General features: G+C 43.1%; 1 protein-coding gene across 1 annotated transcript in view; it reads right to left on the bottom strand.

Annotated features, from left to right (window-relative positions):
- Positions 1 to 5,671: 5,671 nt before the first annotated feature.
- The window catches only part of LOC147433844 (uncharacterized), a 66,073-nt gene continuing 45,650 nt past the window's right edge, over positions 5,672 to 26,094 (bottom strand). Inside the window, exon 2 of the mRNA XM_086490478.1 lies at positions 5,672 to 6,138. Coding sequence (XP_086346604.1) covers positions 5,827 to 6,138 — 312 coding nt within the window. The 3' untranslated portion in view covers positions 5,672 to 5,826. The remainder of the gene's footprint in view (positions 6,139 to 26,094) is intronic.

Below are 26,094 nucleotides of genomic sequence, written 5' to 3' on the forward strand. Positions count from 1 at the left end.
CTTTTGCACAGCCATTATCAATTTGGCTCCGAATGAAAAGTTACTATTCAATGATGTCACAAATGCATTTCTCACTAAAGAAATTTGACGTAAATCTCTCGACGATGCTAGTCATGTAGATGCATATACGACTGGCAATTCAACAAAGGCAAGAGGCCGTGACAGGAATAAATACAAAAGCAAAAGTACAGATAAAAATCCTCGTAGTCCTAGCAGACACAGGAACTCAAGTAGAGACCATAGTGCCAAAAATGTCGAGTGTTACTATTGCCATAAGAAGGGCCATTACAAAAAGGATTGTCACAGTTTCCTAAGAGATCAAAAACACATGCAAAAAGATAATTTTGGCAAAGGCAAAAGTACGATAAAGATTGAGGAGCTCAATGTGGTTGAGTCTCCCATACCTACCATTGGAGTCGAGGATGCTCCTCCTCCAGTGATGCACATTATGCCAACAGAAATTCATGCAGAGATGACAGTAGATCCCTCAGATGTTCTCATTTTCACTTTAGATTTCATGCACAGTGATTTGTGTGGCCCAATGCCACATAAAACTCTAGGGGGGGCAATCACTTTCTTGGTATGCAAATAAAGAGACACAGGCAACGTGGAATTCTTGAATTATCTCAGGAAAATTACATCCACAAAGTCTTGCAACGTTTTAGTATGCAGGGGGGGAAGTTACTGAGTACCCCAATGCAAGCATACTCCAAACTTAGCAAGGAATATTCTCCCATGACAATTGCTGAGAAAGAGGAAATGGCAAAAGTGTCATATTATTCAGCGGTTGGCAGTTTGGTGTACGCTATGGTAGCCACAAGACCAGACATAGCACTTCTAGTGGGAGTGGTTAGTAGGTACATGGAAAACCCTGGCAAGAAGCATTGGGAAGCAGTGAAGAAAATCCTCAAATACTTGGAAGGATATATCTAGCAAGTGTTTATGTTTTAGAAATAGCGATGCATCAATTATAGGTTACACGGATGCGGATAATGCGGGCTGCATGGATCGTAGAAAGATCCACATTTGGCTATGTGTTCATGTTTGTTGGAGAAGCTATCTCTTGGAGATCGTGTCTCCAAGACTGCACGTGTTCAGAGAGAGAGAGAGAGAGAGAGAGAGAGAGAGAGAGAGAGAGAGAGAGAGAGAGAATTTTTCCTACTTGGTAGTAAACAACCTCAAAAAGACCTCTATGATCTATCCAAATCTCTTCTTCTTTTTTTCTTCTTCTACTCGGAGATCAATAGCTTGGGAAAGGCATTCAAATGTTGGCAGCAAAATAATGAAAATGAGAACACCTTTGCATATAGAATTTTGGGAGTGTAGCAAGCAATACCAAAGCTCCTCTATTTTGCCAAGGTCCAAGTGTATAATCTCAAATTTGGCTCTTGCAGCACCCAATATTTGTGAAGGCTCCAAACATCTATTTTGCATGAGCAAACACATTCACAGTAGGTAGATTGCCAATCCTCAACCTCATCTATACTGCCACGACTGGGAAGATATATCCAATACTCACTGTCATCAAAGCCACCTGCGGGTAAGTTTGATCCATCCCCTGCGATCAATTTTCATGCACTATGTCCAAGAAGCCCTCGGCCAGGAAACTCTAGGTCGTTTTTGGTGGATGCAAATTGAGGGTCTCTCTCCATATGCAATCATTTATGCTTGCATCTTGAGGGCATGTGGCACTACACAAGATGTTCATAGAAAATGCCCCATTTGTATGCCAAATGTGGTGCATGTCAAAAAGCACAAAATATGCTTCAAGAACTTCTTGTCTGTCGAAACATGTTAGTCGGGGGATCTTGATAAAGAAGCATTGTGGGGTCTACGCAAAAGGGCAAGGCGAGCAAGATCTGAAGACGTTGAGTTTTCTACCAAAAACAATATTGCAAGCAAAGAGATTTGCTCATCATTAGCACATATCAAAGCTTTGATAGAAATTAATAATATACTTGGACTACATGAAAAAAGTTCGAAAGATTTTTCAGAAACATTTAGGAACTACTCTTATAGCATCAATGATAAAATATTTTTAAATGTTAGCGATCACGTTAAGATATAAATTAAAACTTCTAAACTATTGTAAACTTCTCATGTTCAACCATATATAAACATTAATTTGTATAAACAGGGATGTCCATACCTATAAAAAATGAAGCATCCTTATATACAGATAGCTTATTACAAGAAGAAATAAGCTTTGAAAAATCTCTTAAAGAAGCAATGGCAAATGAAATGGAGAAAAATCTAAATATTTGTCAACAAAATGCATACAAAAACATAATGGAATCCATTTCACAAGAAGAATCAAAGATTCTTTTTTTTAGATGGTCCTGGTGAGACTGGAAAAACATATTTATACAACTGTATTTTGAAACGGCTGCGAGGGTATGAAAAATTTTCATTGGCTTGTGCTTCATCTGGAATTGCAACATTACTATTGTCAAAAGGAAGAACGGCTCATTCGCATTTCAAAATTCCATTGGATTTGACTCCAACAAGTACTTGCAATATAAAAATTAATAGTGCACTAGCAAACTTGATTCAAAAGACAAGTTTAATTATCTGGGATGAAGCTCCAATGACTCATAGATTTGCATTTGAAGCACTTGATAGGACTTTTAAAGATTTGATGTCAAGTAACAAACCTTTCGTCAGGGGAAAGACTATTCTTTTAGGTAGAGATTTTTGACAATTATTGCCAAATGTACCAAAAGGAAGTAGAACACATATTGTCAATGCATCACTATGCAGATCTCCATTATGGAATAATATAGAGATTCTAAAGGTAACAGAAAACATGAGGTTAAAGCAAGATACCAATTTGCAAAATAAACGATATGCAGAATGGATTCTTGTTATTGGTAATGGAAAAATAGACAACATTGATCAATCAACAATTAGAATTGATGAAAAAATGTTGATTGAAAAAAATGATCAATGAAAGCTAATTTCTTGGTTATACAAAGGCAAAAATAATATTCAAATGGTTTAAAACATTATCATTAAAAAAACAATACTCATAAAATCAATTACATAACAATCATTCTTTTTTTTCAAATAGGTGTAAATAATGTAGAAATTTTTCAAGAGTTCTTCAAGCAAAGAGCTATTTATGCACCAAGAAATGATGAAGTTCATAAAGTAAATTTGATGTCTATGGATTTCATAAAAGGAGATATAATGGAATATCTTAGTACAGATTCAATATCGAAACAAAATGAGAATACAAACCTTATCATATTGAGTATCTGAATAGCTTAATTCTTGGAGAAGGATATCCATCTCATAAACTGCATTTGGAAAAGAATTCACCTATAATATTATTGAGAAATATAAATCTCCGAAGAGGTTTATGCAATGGAACGCGCATGATTTATAAAAATTCTTCAAAAGAGTTAATGAAGTTGAAATCATTACAAGAACTCACATTGGAAACAAAGTTTTTTTACCAAGAATAACGTTCATTTCAAATTCAATGACTTTATCTTTTAAAATGAGAAGAAGGCAATTTCCTATACAACTGGCTTTTGCAATGACGACAAATAAATCCCAAGGACAAAGTATATCAAAGTTGGGAATATATTTATCAACACCAGTATTTAGCTATGGACAACTATATGTCGCATTATCAAGAGAAATTTCTTCAAAATCCGTAAAAATTTGCTTGGGAGTTGACCAAAAACGACACAACCAATGTTGTCTATGAAGAAATATTAGAGTTAACAAATAAACAAAACTAAAAGAGGTATAATTTTTTTTATCCATTCAAAATAAAAAAATATTAAATATATTAAACAACAAAATAGCAAAATAAAAATTGAACATAAATGACATTAAAAGAAATTTCATGAATTGTATGCTAATTTCAATCAATGTTAATAGGGAATGAGCTACAGATTGTCAAGCTCAAATTTCAATGAATCGTGAATCGAGATGAAGAGCATAAAGCAATCATTTGCACCAAGAAAAAATTACCTATACTTGCAAGTAGAAGACATGGCATTATGTAAAAATTGAATATAAAAGAGCAATTCATCGCGATACATATACTTGAAAGTTGTTCTTTATTTATGTAGTTTTGTAGTGCTACATGTATGTCAAATTTTCCTGCTTTTGGAAGCACAACATAACTCATTATTTAACAAACATTGTATACATTATCTTCTATTAATGTTCCTTCTACCATCCCGTCTTGAAGATGGGTTTACACACTAGTACATAATTACTAAGAGAGGCTTAGTGCTTTTGAGTATGTGAGCAGTCAAGATGCAATATGAGTACGACGTGGGTAGTGGTATTCCTTTTCATGCATCCCAAAAGTTACCAAGTTTGAATTTGTTCACTTAGGGACGTGTGTGTGTGTGTGCGCGCGCGCACACGTTTCTATCACCCTGCCATCAGTACAAAATTTGTGGGGTTTGTTGAACCCTCTTGAACAACAGCTCGTGACGCTAAAACTTCTCTTGTTCGTGACTATTGTTTTATTCGTGAGCAAAGAATATGGATACAAGCAACAATCTAGCTTCTTGTTAGGCATTCAAATCACAGAATGACAGGTATTGGGACTCATGTGGTAACAGGGTGCCCCGCGCTCTATGGAGGAGGGGCCTTTTTACAGACGAGAATTTGGAGTCGTTCTAGACTTCTGTCAAGCCTCTGGACACTGCCAGGTGAGTTGAGTCTGGACATGGTGACTACCACATCGCAATTGACTAACTGCAAGAATAATTCATCAGTCCACTACTTCTGTTATCATTTGCAATGAGCTCTCTTCATCATTTTGAAGGAAACCTTTAAAATTCAGGCCCATAGCAACGTAAAGCCAAGCAAGAAGAGCTGTGAAGAAGAGGTCATATTAAAACTGCAAACAGCATGTCTCAAGTGAATCCGTCAAGAGTTCGGGCACAACACTCAACTGCTCTCCTCTAAAAGAAATCCCATGATTACAGATCTCAAGTCAGAGTTCTACGGCACCAACTTCCTGGACAATGAGCCTATTAATGTACTGTTGACACATAATTGCACTTCCAACAGGAGCACCAGCTCACATCCAGTGACTACACAGCCATCTTGCTTATAGCTGAGATTCCAGTACATGTTGCTGCATACAATAAAATAAGCTCAACCTGCCTGTGACCTAAGAGGCTGACGAGCATAGAAGTGAGTCTTCTTGAGACACCAGACTACACACACACACACACACACAGCTACCACAACCCAAACAGATGCTTCCGCACACAGCATTTTCTTAAGATCCTGAGCCGCATGCTTCACATTCAAGCCTAAGCCGCTTGAAAAGAATGTACAAAAGAATCATAACATAAGCTATTCACAGATTAGCAACCTGTGTATCACTTTATTTCTCCTTGCTCAGAATAACATAATCGACAGTTGCGTGCAATGGTTGTAGTAAGTGCATTGTAGGGAATTGTCATGGTTTTGTGCCACACTTTCTGCCTATGAAAAACTTTGCAAAGTTAACAAGTCGTGACTTTGGGCTGCCCCACTCATGTGTGCAGCTTTTGGTAATATCATTAGATCATTGGAGACTCTCCGAGACCTAACACTAGCTTGAAACTTGATCTTTGTGATATGGATATCCCCTTGTTAAATTTCAGATTCCTTGTAGCTACAAGAAGACCAGCAAACACTGTGGAGCAGGTAGATACATTGTCATTAAGACATTAGATATTCCTGATGTCCAACGTAGAGCTACAAGAAGAGAAGCAAACAGTTTGCATGAATAGATACTTTGTCATTTAAGTCAATATATACACTAAAAAGGAGACAAATTACAAGAATAAACTTGCTCCATATTCAGCTGGGCGGTCTTCTTAAATTCCTCCTAAAAACTGGATCAGGATGAGGAATGGGACCTGGTCTTATTCGAGGCGTGTATTGTGAATATGATGATGGCCAGGCATCCTGTACTCGGTTCCACTGCTCATCTGATTGTGTCTGTGGTCTTCTTGATCTCCCCTGGTAAGAAGCCTCCGAATGAGGAGAAGGATCAGGTCCAAGTGGAGGCTTGTGCCTGAAAGATGGATAATATGTTGGCCCAGCATCCTGTACTCTGTTCCCCTGCAGATTTGGTTGTGCCCAATTTTGTGCATTGTATTGATTTGCGTCCTGATACCATAATATGTTACAAAGTGAAGCCGGAAGCAAGATACTTCTTCTCATGAAACCAACAGGTAGTAATTCATTTTGCATCCAGCCCTTATCTTACGACCAAAAGAACAAAAGAAAGAAACGACTGACTAAAAGGGGTAACACCTCTTTTACTCTTCCAAGAACAACATCAAGACTGGCACAATCAAGACGTAAACTTAACCGCTAACTGAACATGAAACAAAGAAACCAACAACGCATATTTTGAATGGTTGGCATCATATAAGAAATTCAAACCAATGAGTTCAGCTTCAATCACGCTTAGTGGTGAAGGGCAACAACTTTGAGAGCCACAATACAGCAAATCAAGAAACTAAAGAATAGGCAGGTTTTTTAAGCTTCCGTTTCCATCCGACTTATTAATCATTTCTAAACATTTAGAACAGAGGAAAGAAAAAATAAATAAACCTACCGTGTGCAAAAGATAGAAATTATTAAACAATACGGTATTATAAAGTCAGGGTTGACACGCACAGTCCCGTACGAAGGGTACACGTACGAAGACGTGCAGTACTAATCGAACCAAAAAAAATTAGGCGTACGTTGACGTAACGTATGATACAAAAAAAAAATATATATATATATATATATATCATACATCTTTAGAGCCTACATGAGAGACTTCATTGCATCTTCCGCTGCCACCTTTGACACGGGAGTGAGGAGAGAACTTGAGAGTGATGAAGAGCTTGAAGGAGATGGGGAGTGGAGAGAACTTAAGAGTGATGGAGAGCTTGAAGGAGATGGATAGTGAGGAGAGTGATGGAGGGCTTAAAGAAGATGAAGGGAGGATCATGGAGATGAAAGGAGCTTGATGGAATAATGGAGAGTTTAAAGGAGATGAAGGGAGCCTTGGTGCTGGACTCTTGAGGGGGTGGAGAGAGCTTGATGGAGATGAACTTTGAAGGGAGCTTGATGGAGTAGGGGGCTTGATGAATGGAGAGAGCTTGAGGGAGATAGGGGAGGTGGTAACTTGTGAGTTGATGGAGAAGAAGAGAGGGTGGGCAAGCCTTATATAGATTTTAGGGGGAGAGGGAGAGGTAGGTTAAAGGGAGATATAGGGAGAGAGGGAGGGAAAGAGAGAGAGAGAGAGAGAGAGAGAGAGAGCTCCTACACTTCCAAAGCTCCCAAATGGCCATTCTCCCACCCCCAACATTCAAAAATGCAGCCGTTGGGCTCCTGTTCAAATGCGGTCAAACGTGCAATGGTCCCGAAAAAAAATGCCGTACGAGTCCCATACGGAACGTACGGTACAGTACGGAACGTACGAACTGTTCCGTACGCCGTACGAGGACAACCCTCTATAAAGTAACGGAAGTATCACTTTCAACATCAGTCTCAAGGAGTCTCACTTCATGTTCGGATGGCACATACTGAAAATTCAAACCAATTAGTTGAGCTTTATTCATGCTTACTGGTGAAGGGCAACAACACAGGGAGCCATAATACCACAAAATCAGGGATTGAACTAACGAACAGGCGGGCCTTTTTTTAGCCCCCACTTTCGTTTGAGTTATTAATCATTTCTGAGATTATATTAAAAAGAAAATACTGTGAGCAAAAGATAGTGAACTTCACCAATAACTGTGTGCTAGTAGCCTTTTCCAAGTATGTCAAAACAAGATTGCAAGATTGCACAGTCAGATTTACTTGAACAAAGATGAGAAAATTTAGTGATTGAGGACCATTAACACCATATTCTCAAGAGAATTTTCCAAGGAATTATGACGCATACAAACAATTAAATAAGTAGGCACATTCGGCTGTAACATATTCGCATAAATATCTACTTTCAAAGGCGCTTGAGATACCTTTGGGTCTAGGACATTTGACAATCACTCTTTGAAGCATAGTGACAACCGTGGAATCAAAACATTGGGAACAGCCGTTTTCATGACTGAATAGTCCTGTGGGATGGGCATTTCACAGAACACAAGCTTCCACTTCCATCATTCATACGTCCAAAAATGGTCATTCAAACTGCTAAGAATTCATGTACTAGTAAGCTCGAAAAATTCCTTGCGGTCTTCTCTGCCCAATATGATTAGAGATCAGGACTTTGAAAATAGGACAACCAAAAGAAATCCAATCGCAGAAGTGACACTTTCCCCATGTTCGTTTTTAAACCCCCAGCAGCATTGCCTTCTTTGAATGTTTCGGCTAAAGCCTTTTGATTGTCGTCGTCGGTTTCCGTAGGGTGGATCATCAATTGGTTTCAGGAAGAGTGAATTTTTAACTTGAAATTGGGAGTGTGAGAATTTTGGCAAAAGTACTCTTTCAACTGTGGCCAAGTCTTGAGAGTAAAGGATTTGGCTATAAGGGCACTCCACCATTGTAGAGCATTTTCTTTAAGAAAACTAGCATTGCTTCTCCTCCCAGGTCGGGAGGAAAGCGGAAAGGACAGACGAGTGCAGAAAGCGGAATCTGTACTCGCAGACTGGAAAAGAAGATGAACCATAGGACCACCAGAAGATAAACTTGAGAGTTACAGAGCAACAGCCGAGTGCAGAAGAAAAGGAAAGATGAAAGCAAAACTGGTACCACATTGCATGGGGACCGACCTAAATCAGATGAACAAAAGCATAAAACTTTGAAGCACATGGGGCAAAGTGAAAGATCAAGAAGCCCTCATTTTCTTTGATAGAGGAGCCAAGACCAACTTCTTTTCACTTGAATTGGCGGCTTGACTTGGAATTACGCCCAACAAGCTAAGGCCACAGGCGGAGGCAATTCTAGCGGCACCAAGACGGGATGTTGCCATTACACTGATCATTGGAAAACTTTGTTTGCAATGTCAGGGGTGTTTAGGGCACGAGGACTTTTATATCATGCCTTTGGAAGGGTGTGATGTCCTCCGAGGAATCCCCTGGTACCACAAGAACAACGCCGAGGTTGACTATCAGGCTAAGAAAGCGACTTTGACAAATGAGAATAGCAAAGAGATTGTACTTGATGAAATCAACTTTTTCTTTACTCGATTTTCTTAAAAGAACTGAATAATAATTGAAGGTCGAGTATGTTTGACCTTGAAAAGGAACAACAAGATTTTTTGCAATAGAGCCAGACTATTTCTCTGAAGGCGTACTAAGCGAGTTGCCTCATATCCTGAAGATCACATGATTGATTCCTGGTAGTACACCAACGAACCGGCCATCTTACAGAGTTAGCCGAGGCAAAAATAAAGAAACAATGAACCAGAACAGATTTCCACATTACGAGGATCGATGATATAATCGACAGACTTCAGAATTCTACTTGCGAAATTGATATGAAGAGTGGTTATCATCAGTTCTGAATTGCTCCTGGAGATGTCTACAAGACAACTTTCGGGACGACTTTTGGGATTTTTAGAGAGTTTTTGTCACAAAAAGGGAGCGTACACGAGCACTTAGAAATCTGAAAATATAATACTTTGCAAATATGAGAGAAGGGAGAAGATCGACACAGTATTGGGGACCAGAAGATGGGCTGGTCCCCCCCTGTTAAGAGTATTCTTTATTCAGGGAGAATTCTTATACAAGCATGAGAACCCGAGGAAACCCCTCCGTTCTGTAATCTTAGACCCGAAGGTCGTGCTTTCCCGTAAAGGGCTTGGGCACAAGGCCGTTCCTTCCCATAAGGGACTTAGGCGCAAAGCCGTACTTTCTCGTAAGGGACTTGGGCGTGAAGCCGTACTTCCTGTGAGGGGCTTTCCCGTGGACGGGAGATTCCTGCAAAACAAACCACACAAAGCAACAATTCTCAATGCGTATCAACACCTTATACCTGTCGCTCCTTGCTCGGAAAAGCGACCTCCGTACTCAATCGTCACACGAACACTCGCAATTTCCGTCGCCAACACTTGCTCCAGAATCCCAGCGCTGGCTCCTTTTGCTGCTTCCGGCATGTGAAAACTAGAACGCTAGCTACCCTTTTATAAGCCCTTGCACCCGGAGGAATAGGGGCCAAAAAAGCAAAACCTGGCGCTCCTAGAGAGAGGAGAGAGAAGAATCACTGATTCTGGCACTTTCTAGAGAGAGGAGAGAGAGAGATCGCTGATTTTCAGCCTGCGTAGCCTATTAGCGCTGGCTTTTTAGAAGGACTTGCTTTATTTTATTAATAAAGGGCTGGTCACTTAAAAGTGACCGACCACTTAATAAAATAAAGTGTGAACCTGTTCAAACTTTAAAAACTCACTTAGTTAATGAAAACAATGCTACACAAACACATTCCAGGCGTCCCCAGGTGTAGGACACGACACAGATGCAATGCAGACGCAGACTCCTCGCGGGAAAACATCTGCCCTCCCGCGACTGTTCCTGCTTTTCGTAAAAAGCTGCATTGAACCCATCCTTATTCTTGTGCTTGCGTTCTTACGCGTATTTTCTTACTCGGTTCGGATTTCCTCCTTAGCCTATGGAATGCCCCCTTACTGATGCACCCGTCACCCATCATGTGACGCATTAGGGGCACTCGTAACCCGGCCCTTTCCACCGAACTTACGGAAACTCCTTCGCGATGTTTACCGTCACCCATCAAATGACACATCAGAGTTGTCCGTTCTTGATGGCAGTTCCTGTAGCTACAATCTTTTAACAGTTCTTAGTGCACACAATAAAATATCCTAAAAAAGAGATTAATCATTAAAAATAAGAAAATAGTCCAATTAGCAACATCCCTCTGGCTTCTAAACAGTTGACCTCAACTGTAGTGCTTGGACATATACCTCCAGTATCTCGGGATAAGCAGCTAATTCCTCCTGCGTCATCCACTGAGCATCAAGATCCACTCAACATCAAGATTCCTCAACCTCAGGAGGTTCCTCAGCACTAGGCTGGCTTGGAGGCAGTCCCACATACGGCCGGAGTAAACTGACATGGAAAGCATTATGGATCTTCCAATTAGGCGGTAGCTCTAATCGGAAGGTGACATCATTCACTCGCTCAGTGATCTTAAACGGCCCATAATAACGGGTAGAAAGTTTTACCACCTTCCCCTTATGAGACGCTTGTTTCTTAAGTCTTGCCTTCTCAAACTTGAGTAAGACTAACTGTCCGACTGTTAAGTCTAGATTCCTCATGTGCTTGTCTGCAGCTTTCTTATGCTTTTCCTGAGAGCGTAGAATAGCTCTCCTAACTTGCCCGTAGGCTGTGTCCAAATCCTGGACAAATTCATCTGCTGCAAAGATCTTATCCTTAGTTAAAAGGATGGGTGGAAGCAAAGGCTTACCATAGAGAATCTCAAAAGGTGCTTTCCCTGTCGATGAGTGTATGGTATTGTTATACGCATACTCGACAAGAGGCAAATATTTCTCCCAGTCAAATTGCCGGTCTGACACATAAGCTTTTAACATATCCAATACTGTGGAATTGGCTATCTCACTTTGCCCGTCCGTTTGAGGATGGCAGGCAGATGAAAAATTCAGCTTTGTACCAAGATTATCCATCAAGGCACGCCAAAAATTTCCTGTCATGCGAGGATCTCGATCACTCACAATAGACTTAGGCATTCCATGATGCTTAAAGATCTGTGCCAGGAAGACCCTAGCCATATGATCTTCTTTGATCGTTTTCTTGATTGGCATAAAGTGTGCTTGCTTGCTAAACCTGTCCACAATGGTCCAGATCGCGTCATTTCCAGTCTGAGTTCTAGGAGGTCCATGATGAAGTCCATGGCAATACTTTCCCAAGGTTCATTAGGCACAGGCAAAGGTTGTAGCAACCCAGGCGTCTTATGCCGATCATACTTCACTTTTTGGCAAACCAAGCATTCCCTGACATACTTATCATTGTCAGCTTTAAGGTTAGGCCAAAAGAAATATCTTTCCATTGCTAAGGTTGTAGGGAGAATCCCCCGATGACCCGCATAAGGCGAAGCGTGTGCTTCATCCATGATCTTCTTTCTTAATGGTTCCGCCACACATATGGCCTGATGATGGTAGAGATAACCGTCCCGAATGGAATAGGGAAACTCATTCTCTCCACGATGTAGCTTTCCCCAAATGGTGGAGAAATCTGGATCATTTGGATACAAATCCGGTAGTGCTTCTAATTCTTGGTGATACACCGAAGTGATAGCGTTCACCCTTGGCCACCTAGACAATGCGTCCGCGACCACATTCTTACTCCCAGCCGTGTGAAGGATCTGGAAGTGAAACATAGACAAAAAGTTTGCCCATCTCATCTGCTTCTCAAATAGTTTCCTTTGCGTAAGAAAATACCGCAAACTCTGGTGATCAGTCTTGATCACAAAATCCGCTCCTAGAAGATAGTGCTTCCAGTTGGATAAGGCGTGAATCACAGTCGTGAGTTCCTTTTCGTAGATTGATGCATGCAACTCTGCATCCTTAAGCCGTCTGCTTTCGTAGGCCACTGCATGGCCTTCTTGGTTTAACACTGCTCCGATGCAATCGCCTGAAGCATCGCAGTGAACCTCAAATGGTTTTCTTAAGTCAGGCACTATCAAAATAGGTCCATGGCTTAGCGAGTACTTGAGCCGATCAAAAGCTCCTTGTTGTCTCGATCCCCATCTAAAAGGAATCTTCTTCTTTGTCAAGTCATGAAGTGGTCCTGCTACATGAGTAAATCCTCGAACAAACCTTTGATAATACGAACATAATCCCAGGAAACTACGTACATCATGTACCGTAGTGGGAATAGGCCAATCTTCTACCACTCGGATCTTGGCAGGATCCATACTCACTTGATTGTGAGAGACTATATGGCTGAGATAGTGTATCTCTGAGAGAAAGAACTCGCTCTTCTTTGCATTCACATGCAACTCATACTTTCGCAATTCTTGAAACACTAAGTCCAAGTGCTTCCGATGTTCCTCTTCTGACTTAGAGAAGATGAGTATGTCGTCAAAGAATACTCCCGTAAAAGCTCGATACGGGCTGAAAATGCGGTCCATCATGCGATTGAACATCGCAGGAGCATTGGTCAAGCCGAAAGGCATTACCAAAAATTCATATAGTCCAAAGGTTGTGCGGAAAGCAGTCTTATGGACATCCTCAGGGGCGATCCGTATCTGATGATACCCACTCTTTAACTCTATGCGACTAAAAACACTTGCACCCTGCAACTTATCAAGTATATCATCAATCCCAGGGATCGGAAAGCGATTCTTGATCGTGATCTTGTTTAAAGACCTATAGTCTATGCACATTCGAAACGTGCCATCTTTCTTCTGCACCAGTAGAACTGGAGAGCAGTAGGGTGAAGCACTTGGTCATACTAACCCTTTCTCTAGAAGCTCGTTGACTTGCTTCAAAATTTCCTCTTGTTGAACAAGACTTACCCGATAAGGGGGTTGATTGGGAGGCGAGCTACCCGGTATGAGATCTATGCGGTGATCTTCCGGGCGTACCGGAGGGAGTTCATCAGGAAGTGTTTCCGTGAAACAATCTTTGTACTTTTCAATAAATTGAAGACGCTTAATTTCCAGACTAGAGAGAGAGTCCCTACTAGTTTTATCCTTCTCACGTGCAAAAATCACGTAAGCAGAAACACACTTCTTCATTTCTTTCTTAATGGAGATATGGCTTACAATTGGGAATTGCCAATCTCCTGCATCAGCATGAATCTTTATTTTCTTACCCCCATGATCAAAAGTGAGGGTCTTTTCCACATAATCGGGAATAGGTGTCATGTGGAAGTGCCATGGCATACCCAAGATGATATCACATCCCTCGATGGGTGCCATCAAAAATGATTCGCGGTCCTTGTACTCGCCAATCCGAAGATTGAGTTGTCCTTGCACGGGAGTTGCATTGGTTGTCAACCCCTCGAATGCCGATCCGGATGTAACCGATGTGCCAAGCTGAGCCGGTGTGAGGCACAATCGTTCCGCAGTGTCCAGGGAGATGAAGTTATCCATGGATCCTGGATCATAAAGAATCAGTACTCGCTGGTTGTTCAAAGACCCCCATCCCTTCAGAAGTTGATGCTTCCCTTTCTCCGTTTCTGTGTTTCCTTGAACATCTGGAATTGAGTTCAAGCTTGGCGGTGCGGGTTCCTTCCTTGCTTTTTCTTGCCTTGTAGAGGCTTGTTCTTGCCGTTGTTGCTTTAGCGGGCAATCCGGTTTCATATGTCCTTTCTCGCCACAGTAGAAGCATCTTCCTTCCTCTCTGAAAGTTTGAAGTTGAGTAGGAGAAAGATACTTGGTTCGCTTGCCATTGCCCTCTGGCTTCTTAGAGTGATCATCGTCCCTAGATGGAGGACGTTTTCTTCCTTGGCCTCCTTGGTCATCATAGAACCCTCTTTGTCTTGCACGATAAGTGCTATGCTCCATTTTTCTGGGTGTCCCGGTTGAGTGCAAATCCTCAGCAATGATTGCTGACTCCATCATCCTCTGAAGAGTATCATGCGGATACACTTTCATACTCTTTCGAAGCTGCGGTTGAAGACCCACTTCGAACTTTCGTTTCTTTTCCTCGTCGGCAATCTTCATGAAGGGAGTGACCTTCAGAAGAACCGACCAATACTTGTACACATAAGTCGTTACTCTTTCATGTTCCTTCTGGGCAAGCCAGTCCCATTCCTTCCGTATGTCCTGCTCGAAGTCAGGTGGAAGAAATTGTTCATAAAATTCAGATTTGAAGCTCTCCCAAGTTCTGGCCTGAGAACCTTCCAGAATCTTGGCTAACCACCAATTACTTGCCGTTTCCTTGAGGTGCATCCCCACATGGCGTAATTTGGATCTTTCTGTGCAGTGCCCATTGGTAAAGGCGACTTCAAACTGCCTGATGAAGGACAATGCTTTGGAGATGTCTCTCCGTCCGTTGTAGGTTTCGAACTTGATGTCCTTGTCGCTCGATTTGAAGACTCTCATGCGATGTTGAGACTTGCGACCATGCTTCTTGAATCGAGGCTTATCTTTAGGTTGATGTAGGGTAGTAGTAGTAGCGGCTTCCTTCTTCTAACGAGATGATCGAGAAGTAGAAGTGTAATCAGGCGAGTAAGATGGAGATGAGATAGAGATGTCCTTGCCCTCGTCTAGCAAAGAGAGCGCTTTTTCCTGGCCTTTCCTTGGAGTAGGCCGTTCATTCCGATCCGAAGATCCTTTGTGCACCTCGGCACGTTCTTCTTCTCTTTCCTGCTGTGGTCTCACACCAACAGTGTTGTCTTGATGCCTGGCTGCATCGGTTCCATTCGTTTTCTTCATTCCGCCCAAGAGCTTTTGGACATCTGGCAATAGTAAGATTTGTTGCAAATCCGCAAGCTGAGCTTGCACTTGTTGAAGCTCCTCTTCAACGCTTCTCCCTTGGCCAGACAGGGTTCTTCCCGTTCTTCCCGGAACCGTCCTTCTTTGCAGAGAAAGAGAGGAGTCCGAGCTCTGATGCCACTGTCACAAAACGGGAGCGTACACGAGCACTTAGAAATCTGAAAATATAATACTTTGCAAATATGAGAGAAGGGAGAAGATCGACACAGTATTGGGGACCAGAAGATGGGCTGGTCCCCCCCTGTTAAGAGTATTCTTTATTCAGGGAGAATTCTTATACAAGCACGAGAACCCGAGGAACCCCCTCCGTTCTGTAATCTTAGACCCGAAGGTCGTGCTTTCCCGTAAAGGGCTTGGGCACAAGGCCGTTCCTTCCCGTAAGGGACTTAGGCGCAAAGCCGTACTTTCCCGTAAGGGACTTAGGCGTGAAGCCGTACTTCCTGTGAGGGGCTTTCCCGTAAGACGGGAGATTCCTGCAAAACAAACCACACAAAGCAACAATTCTCAATGCATATCAACACCTTATACCTGTCGCTCCTTGCTCGGAAAAGAGACCTCCATACTCAATCGTCACACGAACATTTGCAATTTCCGTCGCCAACACTTGCACCAGAATCCCAGCGCTAGCTCCTTCTGCTGCTTCCGGCATGTGAAAACTGGAACGCTGGCTACCCTTTTATAAGCCCTTGCACCCGGAAGGAATAGGGGCCGAAAAAGCAGAACCTGGCGCTCCTAGAGAGAGGAGAGAGAAGAATCACTGATTCTGGCGCTTTCTAGAGAGAGAGAGAGAGAGAGAGAGAGAGAGAGAGAGAGAGAGAGAGATCGCTGATTTTCAACCTGCGTAGCCTATTAGCGCTGGCTTTTTAGAAGGACTTGCTTTATTTTATTAATAAAGGGCTGGTCACTTAAAAGTGACCGGCCACTTAATAAAATAAAGTGTGAACCTGTTCAAACTTTACAAACTCACTTAGTTAATGAAAACAATGCTACACAAACACATTCCAAGCGTCCCCGGGTGCAGGACACGACACAAATGCAATGCAGACACAGACTCCTCGCGGGAAAACATCTGCCCTCCCACGACTGTTCCTGTTTTTCGTAAAAAGCTTCATTGAACCCATCTTTATTCTTGTGCTTGCGTTCTTACGCGTATTTTCTTACTCAGTTCGGATTTCCTCCTTAGCCTACGGAATGCCCCCTTACTGATGCACCCGTCACCCATCATGTGACACATCAGGGGCACTCGTAACCCGGCCCTTTCCACCGAACTTACGAAAACTCCTTCGCGATGTTTACCGTCACCCATCAAATGACACATCAGAGTTGTCCGTTCTTGATGGCAGTTCCTGTAGCTACAATCTTTTAACAGTTCTTAGTGCACACAATAAAATATCCTAAAAAAAGAGATTAATCATTAAAAATAAGAAAATAGTCCAATTAGCAACAGTTTTACGGCAAGAGTACAGATGGACCCGGCCAAAATTAAGACTATCTGCGATTGCCCTGATTTGAAGAATGTTCATGAAGTTAGAAGCTTTTTGGACTTGTGTTCTTACTACCGGCAGTTGATTCGGAAGTTTGTGGTCGTAGTCTCGGAGCGGTCTTGATGCAAGAAGGCCATGTGATTGCTTATAAAAGCAAAATGTTTTTAAGGCCAGAATTGGTAGCACAGATTTAGGAGTAAGAGCATTGGCAGTGATCCATGCTCGTACACAATGGCGACATGATCTACTCGGAGCTGATTTCTCGGTCTTTAGTGATCACCAAAGTCTACGCTACTTCTTGTCACAGAAGCAACTTTCAGAAAAGCAAATGCGGTAGGCTAACATCTTGTCACAGTTTCACTTCCAGATTGTCCATGTTCAGCAACATAAAAACTGCGGTAGGCTAACATCTTGTCACAGTTTCACTTCCAGATTGTCCATGTTCAGCAACATAAAAACTTAGTGGCAGATGCATTGTCTTGGAATCCCCTCCTCTTAGCTATTTCCGCGATCCATCATAGAAGCTTCGAGGATATGGTTGACCAGTACGCCACCGATCCGGATTTTTTCGATGTTTTTACTCAGATACAAAACGGGGAGATAGTGCCAGGATATTACATATGGGATGGCTACTTGATAAAGAAAACAATGTTGTGTGTTACACAGCCGTTGAGGGAAAAGGTTTTGACAGAGTGCCACTGTCTACCATTTACGGGTCACCGCGGCATCGACACCACCTTGAAGGTGGTGGAGCCTTATTTCTTTTGTCCGAGACTCAAGAAGGATGTGGACGACTTTGTTCGCAGTGGTTTAGTATGCCAGAAGGTCAAGTTTGACACGCATAAGACACAAGGATTACTACAACCTTTACCGATTGCCACTCGCCCCTGAGAAAGCATTGCGATGGATTTCATCTTTGATCTCCCCAAGACTCAAAGTGGGCATGATGGCATTTGGACGGTCATCGACAGATTCAGTAAAGAAGTCCACTTCATTCCGGTAAAGGAGACAGTTAAGCCCGATCATTTGGCAAAATTGTTTGTCTCACAGATTTTCCAAATATATGGCATGCTTGAGTCTATTGCTTTGGACAGAAATCCCCGGTTTACTAGGTTGTTTTAAGGGCAATCAAGGAGAACATTGGCACGTGGTTGGAGTGCTCGTCCTCGTTCCACCCGCAAACAGATGGGCAATGTGAGATAGCCAATTAAATGGTTTTGGATTGGTTGAAGTCTTATATTTCGGATCAAAAGACTTAATGGGAAAAGTATTTGCCCCTGGTGGATTTTGACTACAACAACACACGCGCAAGGCACCATTGAAGTATTCGAAGGTGCTAAGAAGGTTCCTAAATTTCTAAGCATCAAAGACAAGATTCTTTTGAAGTAGATTTTTGAAACAAAGTCTAGAAGGCATGGAAGGCCATCTAGCCATTCAAAGGAGGAAAGCTCGTCCTCTTTTGACAATGATCATATCAAAAAGAAAACCAAGAAGGGAGTCATGCCGTCAAGTTTGAGACATTTTTACACTACCAGGACACCCATCGAGCCCTTGAGTTTGAACAACAGTTTGACGTCGCCTTCTCTGGAGGACAGTCCTCAGAACAATCCAAGGTGTGCAAGGCGGCATCTTACTTGAAAGGAATTGTATCGATGTGGTGGTCTACTCTGTTGTTACGAATAGAAGCACCTACGATGTGATTAAAATTCTTTTTTTTTCACATCAACTTGAATATTAGATGAATATGCAAGAGATGTCATCACAACTTGGCATCACTTGAAAATGACTGAGAAAGATACATAGAATGACTACTGCTAGAGGTTTTGGGATACTTGTTTGCCAGTGTCTTCGTTTCGGAAGATTACTTTGAAAGACTAGATTGAGCGGTTTTGCTATGGTTTGCTAAAAAGATTCAAGACTATGCTTTAAACCAGAAGTTTGACTCCATTCAGAGACTTATGGGACATGACTAAACAACGATTTGAAATGCATGGCGGCTCATTGACTTATACGACGGGAAGGATAGTATCCACCTCAAAAAGGCAAGAATTTGCCAATGAAGAGAACAAATCAATGGAACCAAATGACAGCTCATGTCACGAGGACGTGGCAATTGCTACCTTGAGTTGTTGGTTTCTTTCCGATGATTTTTGTTTAATTTTTGGGACCCTCTTTTTGGAGTTCCAAATGGCCGGACATTGTATGGCGAGTGTGAAACAGTAGTTTCACCCGCAGATGGGAAGTTGGTCGGCGCTGCAACTCCAGTAGTAAAAGGGTGTCTAGGCTCCGTTCAAAGTCATCTAGGTCTCCTCGCCGCACTTAATAAGTTGGTCGATACTAGGAAAATTAACTCCATAGAGGCACAGTGACAAGGTGGGGTCACCAAGAGAAACTTACCCGAGAACTGGCTACATAGCATTTTTGGATGTGGTCCCAGTGGTGAAAGATGGTCAGATGACCAGTGAGAGTCCAATGGAAGCATTTTCTAAACTTTAGGGAATTGCTATTTTGGGCCATGAAATATGTTCGCGTCATTAGCTTCAGAATGACAAAGGGAACATTTTATTACTGTGTTGCAAAGTCAATTGATGCACCGGTTGAGAGATTTTTAAGCGGGAAGCCCAATGCAGGGAAATTGCATGCATGAGTGCCAAGTGGCACTTTTTGGCCAATTTACCAAGTCTAGAGAACAGAACTCATAACTGACTTTTTGGAGCAGTTTTGGAGGCTGATAACTCTGATTTTCAGCCATTTCTCTGCATTTTTGAGCTTCCTATGACTTTACCTAGGACCAAGGAGCTCATTTTCAGCATTGGAAGGTATCAGCTTGCGTGTTTACAGGGCTGTTTTGCTGCGTTTTCAGCAATACGCAAGTTTTGGCAGCCATGGAACTCTTCCCCTATTGCATCTATTTGTTCACAGATGCATTTGCAAGAAGCATCAGCAAGAGGGGGCGCCCATTTCAAGAAAGGGGGCTGATTTCAACCCACAAGTACTACAGTGTGTGTGAGTAGTGGGTGCAAGTGCTCACAGCTTTAATGGAAAGCTTTCCTTCTCCCTTTCTCTATGTAGCATGACGATTTGCTCTCGCGCATCTCTCCCTCCCCTTTGCACATATGGTAATGCCCCTCTAGTTGGGCTTCTCAATTGACCATGTACAGTTTTGGGGGTTTTATGCGCGTTTGCCAAGGCAAGAGCCTTATGTACAGGAACCGGATTAGCTAATTGCTAATCCTCTTCAGGGATGCACAGTTCTATCGCGAAGGAATGAGAAGACGGAAAGTTTTCTCGCGTGAAAACTCGTCCAATTTGAAAGGGAATTGTCCCATTGCGTGCGGGAGCCTCTAAGACACACGTAGACGTGTTTACTCCACCCAAAATGATGCGAAACAGAAAAATACAGCCTGCTGTGTTTCCTGCAGGTTTAGGGTTTCGCACCTAAACGGCCAAGGGAGTCTCGGGAAGGCCTTGGGTGCTTGTACAAGACAGTTTAGAAAGATTTCCCACGAGGAATCTCCTCTAATTCAAGAGGCAAGTGACCCTACAAGTGCGAGAGCTCGAGGGCTACCCGGAAAAGTGATCGGCACGCAAATCGGAGCGCAAAACAGAGAATTACAGCTTGCTGTAATTTTTTGCAAGTTTTTGGTTTTGGCCAGTTATGATGCCTACAAGACTTCTACTGTGGTTATGCTGCCGAAATCGGGTTTGAGTAGAGGAACTTCAGCCCGATAAAAGTGGGACAGCTTGTAGAAGTTTAAAGGTTTTTCTCAAGTTTAATAAGAATAAAGAAATACCGAAAGGGGCGCCAGTCTTTGGGGCCAACAAGGTGTCGTTGTTTGTTTGGTAGCGCTCTAGCTGCAAGGCAATGGTTTGTCTTAAAGTGTTGAGTTCCAATCACAAGCTTATTCATGAAGTTCCTTTGTGTCGTAGAGTTAAAGTAAAATTATCGGGTGAAAACCTACGTCTACCGCCCTACAGGCCGGTTTCATGGTTCCATTGCCGGGATAGAATCACTTTTTCCTCAAGAAGTGAACCTTGGTTGGTTTGGTGAAGACATAGAGTACAAGAACTTGGAATTACACTATGGCTGACAGGACAGATGACACCAAGGAAGAGGGTTCCTCTTCACAGGCCAGATAGGACGGACGGGGACGGACCGGGAATGGACGGAACGACACGAGACAGACCGGAAAACAGGGAACGGTCGGATTTTTCAAAATTCGAATTTTTGACCGTTTTAAACAGACAGAAAGGCAGCCAACGTCTGTTTTTTGGGGGGGACTCAAGAGGCTATAAAAGCACCCTTGGGCCTTTGGGTCTTTCAACTTCAATCAAGGCTCAAGTGACAAGCCTCTCCTCTCTACCGTCTAGACTCTACAATCTACCTTCGGGCCTCGGCAAGCTCTACCCTTAAGTCTCGACTCTCTCTACCCTTAAGTCTCGCTACGCTCAAGCTCTACCCTTGAGTCTCTCTACCCACTCTCTCCCTCTTCTACCCTCTCAACTTTCAAGCTCTCCTCTACTCTCTCTCCACACAAGCTCTCCTCTACCCTCTCTTCACCATCATGTCATCTCAAGCTAACTCCACTTCTCAAGCCGGCTCTTTTCGAAGGAGGCCCGCTGTGTAAACATGGTCGTGGTGGGATGAAGTCGACTCTACTGTGCGTAGTCAAGGTGGCGGTGCAAGACCATGGACATGCAAGCTATGCCCGTACAAGAGAACGGGTGGTGCAATCAAAGTGCGAGCCCATCTTCTTCCTGCAGGGCCCATGAGGTTCGTGGAAGCTAGGGAATCACCGAACAGGTGTTTTGGGCGTAAATTGGAAGCCAAAAACAACGATTTCAGCGTGCTGTAATTTCTCGCCAGGTTTTGCAAAGTGCTCTCGTGGAAAGTCAATGTTTACTTGGGCTTTTGTCCGTGGAGACTTCTACTATGGTTATGCTACCAAAATCGGATTAGAGTAGAGGAATCTCAGCCCAATAAAAGTGGGACAGCTTGTAGAAGTTTGCAGGTTTTTCTCAAGTTTAATAAGAATAAAGAAATACCAAAAGGGACGCCAATCTTTGGGGCCAACAGGGTGTCGTCTGCTTGGTAGCGCTCTAGCTGCCAGGCCGTGCTTTGTCTTGAAGTGTTGAATTCCAGTCACACGCTTATTCGTGAAGTTCCTTTGTGTCGTAAAGTTAAAGTAAAGTTATCGGGTGAAAGCCTGCATCTACCGCCCTACGGGCCAGTTTCAGCTCATCACCGGATTCTAGAGAATCAAAGGGTTCCAACGAACTAAAGGAACCAGATGCAAGTTCATCAAAGGATTCCAGAAAAAGAGGAATCAGATGATAGTCTTAGGGTTCCAATGATTGACACTGGCGTGCCAATGGACAGGGGAAGCGAAAGACGCTACCCGCAAGTCCCAAGGCACAATGAAAAAGGGAATTAGTTGGTAGATCAAACCATTACCCAGACCCAAGATAAGATTTTTGAAGCAGATCAGTATGACCTAGATTTGAATACTGATTTTACCAAGGTGCACGAGGCTCTTGAGAAGTCTCAAGCACGGCTTCAAAAGGCAGCCGACACGATTCGACACGACTTGCAATTGCACGAACATGCTTTGGATGCTCTTCCGGTTTGAAAAGGCACGCCTTCGGAAACGAAAGAAAGAACAAACGAAGGAATGAGATGATGATTTTGGAGCAGTGAAAGTTCTCAGATGAATCTACAGTAAAAGAGAGCGAGGAGATACTCGTTCTCAAACACATATTGGCTTTCCACGACAACAAAGAGAAAGGTAAAGTGAACGGTGGTTCTTAGTTAAGAACCATCGAGCATTAACTGCGAAATGGATGGATCAGGAGGACCTAGCAGATACTCCTCTGATACTAGAACTTTACCTTGATATTTTCGCTCTAAGCTTTGTCTATTCCGAAAGATCCCGGAGATTAGCAGGGTTAAATCTTGTGTAGTCGGGATTGCACAAGAGGAGAGTTTTTCCACTCCTTTGTCACAGATTACCTAGATATGATTAAAGTCACTGATTTTCTTTTGAATTTCAAGGATTCATAACGGCTGGTTAGTATTCTATTGGATGACTTTATGAGAATAGTACTTTGACATGGGATACCCCAAAACGATTTCTCACACACGACAATGCTTGACGCTAATGATTACTCTCACACGACAGTGCTTGAGTCAAAAATCTCTATAGACATGATCGTAATATGGGATTAGTTAATCCGACATCACTGAGGTCCGGGATGAATCTAGATGCGATTACTAAATACGTTGTTGGCAGTCATGGTCTGAGATTTGGAATGAATTTTTCTGTGATTGATTTGTCATGTGATGTCCTCTGATGTCATGTGCAGTGATGTGACTGTCGTCTTCGTACAAGTGCTAGATGTGTCGTGTCTAGTGCGTCGGTACTTAGAGTCGATGTCTGCTGAAATGGTTTATGGCCTGTCTGTTTTGCAGGCGTAATCAAGGGCGATACCAATTCTTTCAAGAGGAGGGTATGTCACAAAGTGATGACGTGGTACGCTCGGTAGCCTAATGACGTGGCAGTCTGGCGAACGCTGACGTATACGGACTACTGGCGTGGACTATTGATGTGGGCTGTACGGACCTACTGGCGTGGCACTGTACGGACACCTGCTTTTTGCGTTGACCATACTGACATGGCAACTGTAGGATTTCCGCAAAAAGCGTTGGTGCTTATTGGCAGCTTTGAAAGCCAGTAGCTTTTGTGAACCGATTGCTTTTAAGTTTATTGCTTTTGGGGCTCTGCATTTATCCATAAAAAAGTCCCAAGGGTCTCACTTCTCAAAGCATCTCGACGCAGAGTCTGAGAGCGAGCACCCGCGAGAGTTGTACTTTGCTCAAATATTAATATAAAAAGAAATACCGAAAGGGGCGCCAATCTTTGGCGACAATACCTCTGGGCACGAAACTCCGTCGTCTCTCTATTAAAGTTCAATGATTATGGAGTTTCTATTCATGTATTGCTATTAATTTCTCGCTTGGCGTGTCCAAGCTGGTTACAGTTGCCACCTCATGCTTCGGCCACAGAGAGACGTGAGTGGCAGAGGGGCAGGCATGCCATAGGAGGTTGTAGCCGTCGCAGAGTACACAACGAGTAGCCCTCTGCCAACCCTCTATGGCTCCTTGAGGTGGGGGGTGTTGTGGCTCAGATCAATGACAAGGGTGGATAGGGCAATCTCAATCTCACCATATGCCCAAAAGCATGGCACCTCCGGCACTAATCCGAGCAACCACTAACCACCAACCCCTGTAGAGGAACCTGTCAAAGGCAGCAACGGAAGAAAGATGAAGACAAAAACTGCCTCGTGATCCAATGGACACCTCGACTCTGATCTAGAACACCTGCAATACCACATACATGCACGAGGCACCAGTTGTTGGGTGCAGCGGAATGAATGTTTGCGCTTTGCTCAAGATGAGTGCTCTGAATTGTGCTCAAGGTTCCTTTTGTTCTTATGGAAGGTAGAGCCTAAACTGGTACAAACTGAATGCATGTGACTGATGCAAGTCTAGGCTATGTCGGTGATGACGACGAGGATGACGACACCGACCTAAGGGCTGAAATCTGCAATCGTTTATCTGCTGTCCAAAAACGCTATGGGCTGAAATCTGCTACAGTCCAAAACGCTGGTTTTGGGGCTGATTCTATAGGTCTTTGTCGCTGAAAATCTGCAGGTTTTAGGGCTGAAAACTGAGGTTCTTAAAGGCTGAAACTGCTACTCTCTTAGGGCTGAATTTGCAGGTTCTTCATGGCTGAAAAACGCTGCATGCTGAGGTTATGTCTGCTGAAAAACGCCATGCTTAAATCTGTCAAAAACGCTAGGTATGGGTCTCCAAAAACGCTAGTTGTTGAAGCTTCTGCTGGCAATGGTTTGTTGATGCAAAACGCTAGGGCAAGGGGGTATTGTGGGCTTGTATCTGATGAAAAACGCCAAGGAAAAAGGGGGGCTGGCGATGATGTAAAACGCTAGGGCTGAGTCTTGCTTGGAGGGAAATCCACCAAGGGGTCTTGCTGAGAAGTTGCCTGTTGAGCGGTGGAGCTCCTGCTGCCTCTTCTGCCATTTAGTGCTAGTCTAGGTTTGCTTATATACAAACTTACTCAATTTGCCCTACCTACTTTCCAACGAAAGTCACTTAAAAATAATAAGTGAAAAATGTCAACAATAGGGAAAATAGGCTAAATGCACTGGAAAATTTCCCTGATGGATTCTGATGGGAATGCTTATGATCATGCCGTGTGCAACCAGAGGATATGCATCTACACTAAGTGACTCGACATGCACGGTCTACGAATAGACTCACAAAAGTTCCAGATCACTCTAATCTAGACTGACTGGACTGACTGAACCCTTGTCGTGTTGTAGCTTGTCCATGGACACATAGGGTTGGATGTCACGTGACACCAGTGGAGAAGAGTATTCACTGAGGTAGAAAGAGAGAGGACATCTGTGAGAGAGAGAGAGAGAGAGAGAGAGAGAGAGAGAGAGAGGGGGGGGGGGGATAGATTTCATTATCCTCCACGGAGGTCACATATGACCCATGGGACCGAAAAACACAACAGGACAACTTTCTTCTAATAGAAGGCGTCATATACATATCAGTTAAGGACGAAGGGTCCATCAAAAAAAAGGGAGAAGGAGCAAAAGTAAAACAAATCCTAATGAGGGTTAGGAGTAGGGAGAGCTGGTCTCAGAGTTCGAAACTCTTGAATGACCGCTTTCCCCCCTCGATAAACTACCCATTTGCCTTGTTTGCGGGCTTCGTGCATCTTCTTGAGCTCGATTGCTTTGCATTTGAGTTGGCCGATGGTTAATTCCTCGGAATTCCAGAGCTTGGTCCCCTTGAGGAGGCGAGATTGGCGCAATAGTTTTAGCCGTTCCTCCTCTGTCCTTGAAGGTGATGATGCAATGCTTGGCTGGCATGCGTTTTTGCGTGTCTTTGATCCATGAGATTGTGCTCGACTTGATGGTGATTGAATGGAGGATGTCATTGAGCTTGGCGATTGCGTCTTCGAGGGTGTCTTCTTCAATGCACCATGGCGATGGAAGCCCCCCAACTCTTACTTTGAGGCCGAGGGACTCTCGTAATTGGCGTTCCTGGAGGGCCGCTTGAACTCCCATGTTAACCTTCTCCGTGATGCCATGTGCAACTTCCTGTACCTTCTCTTGAACCACTGCGACGGACTTGGTG

The sequence above is a fragment of the Adiantum capillus-veneris genome, chromosome 19, assembly GCF_014529385.1.
Source record: "Adiantum capillus-veneris isolate H3 chromosome 19, ASM1452938v2, whole genome shotgun sequence".
In the NCBI taxonomy this organism is placed as follows: Eukaryota; Viridiplantae; Streptophyta; class Polypodiopsida; order Polypodiales; family Pteridaceae; genus Adiantum; species Adiantum capillus-veneris.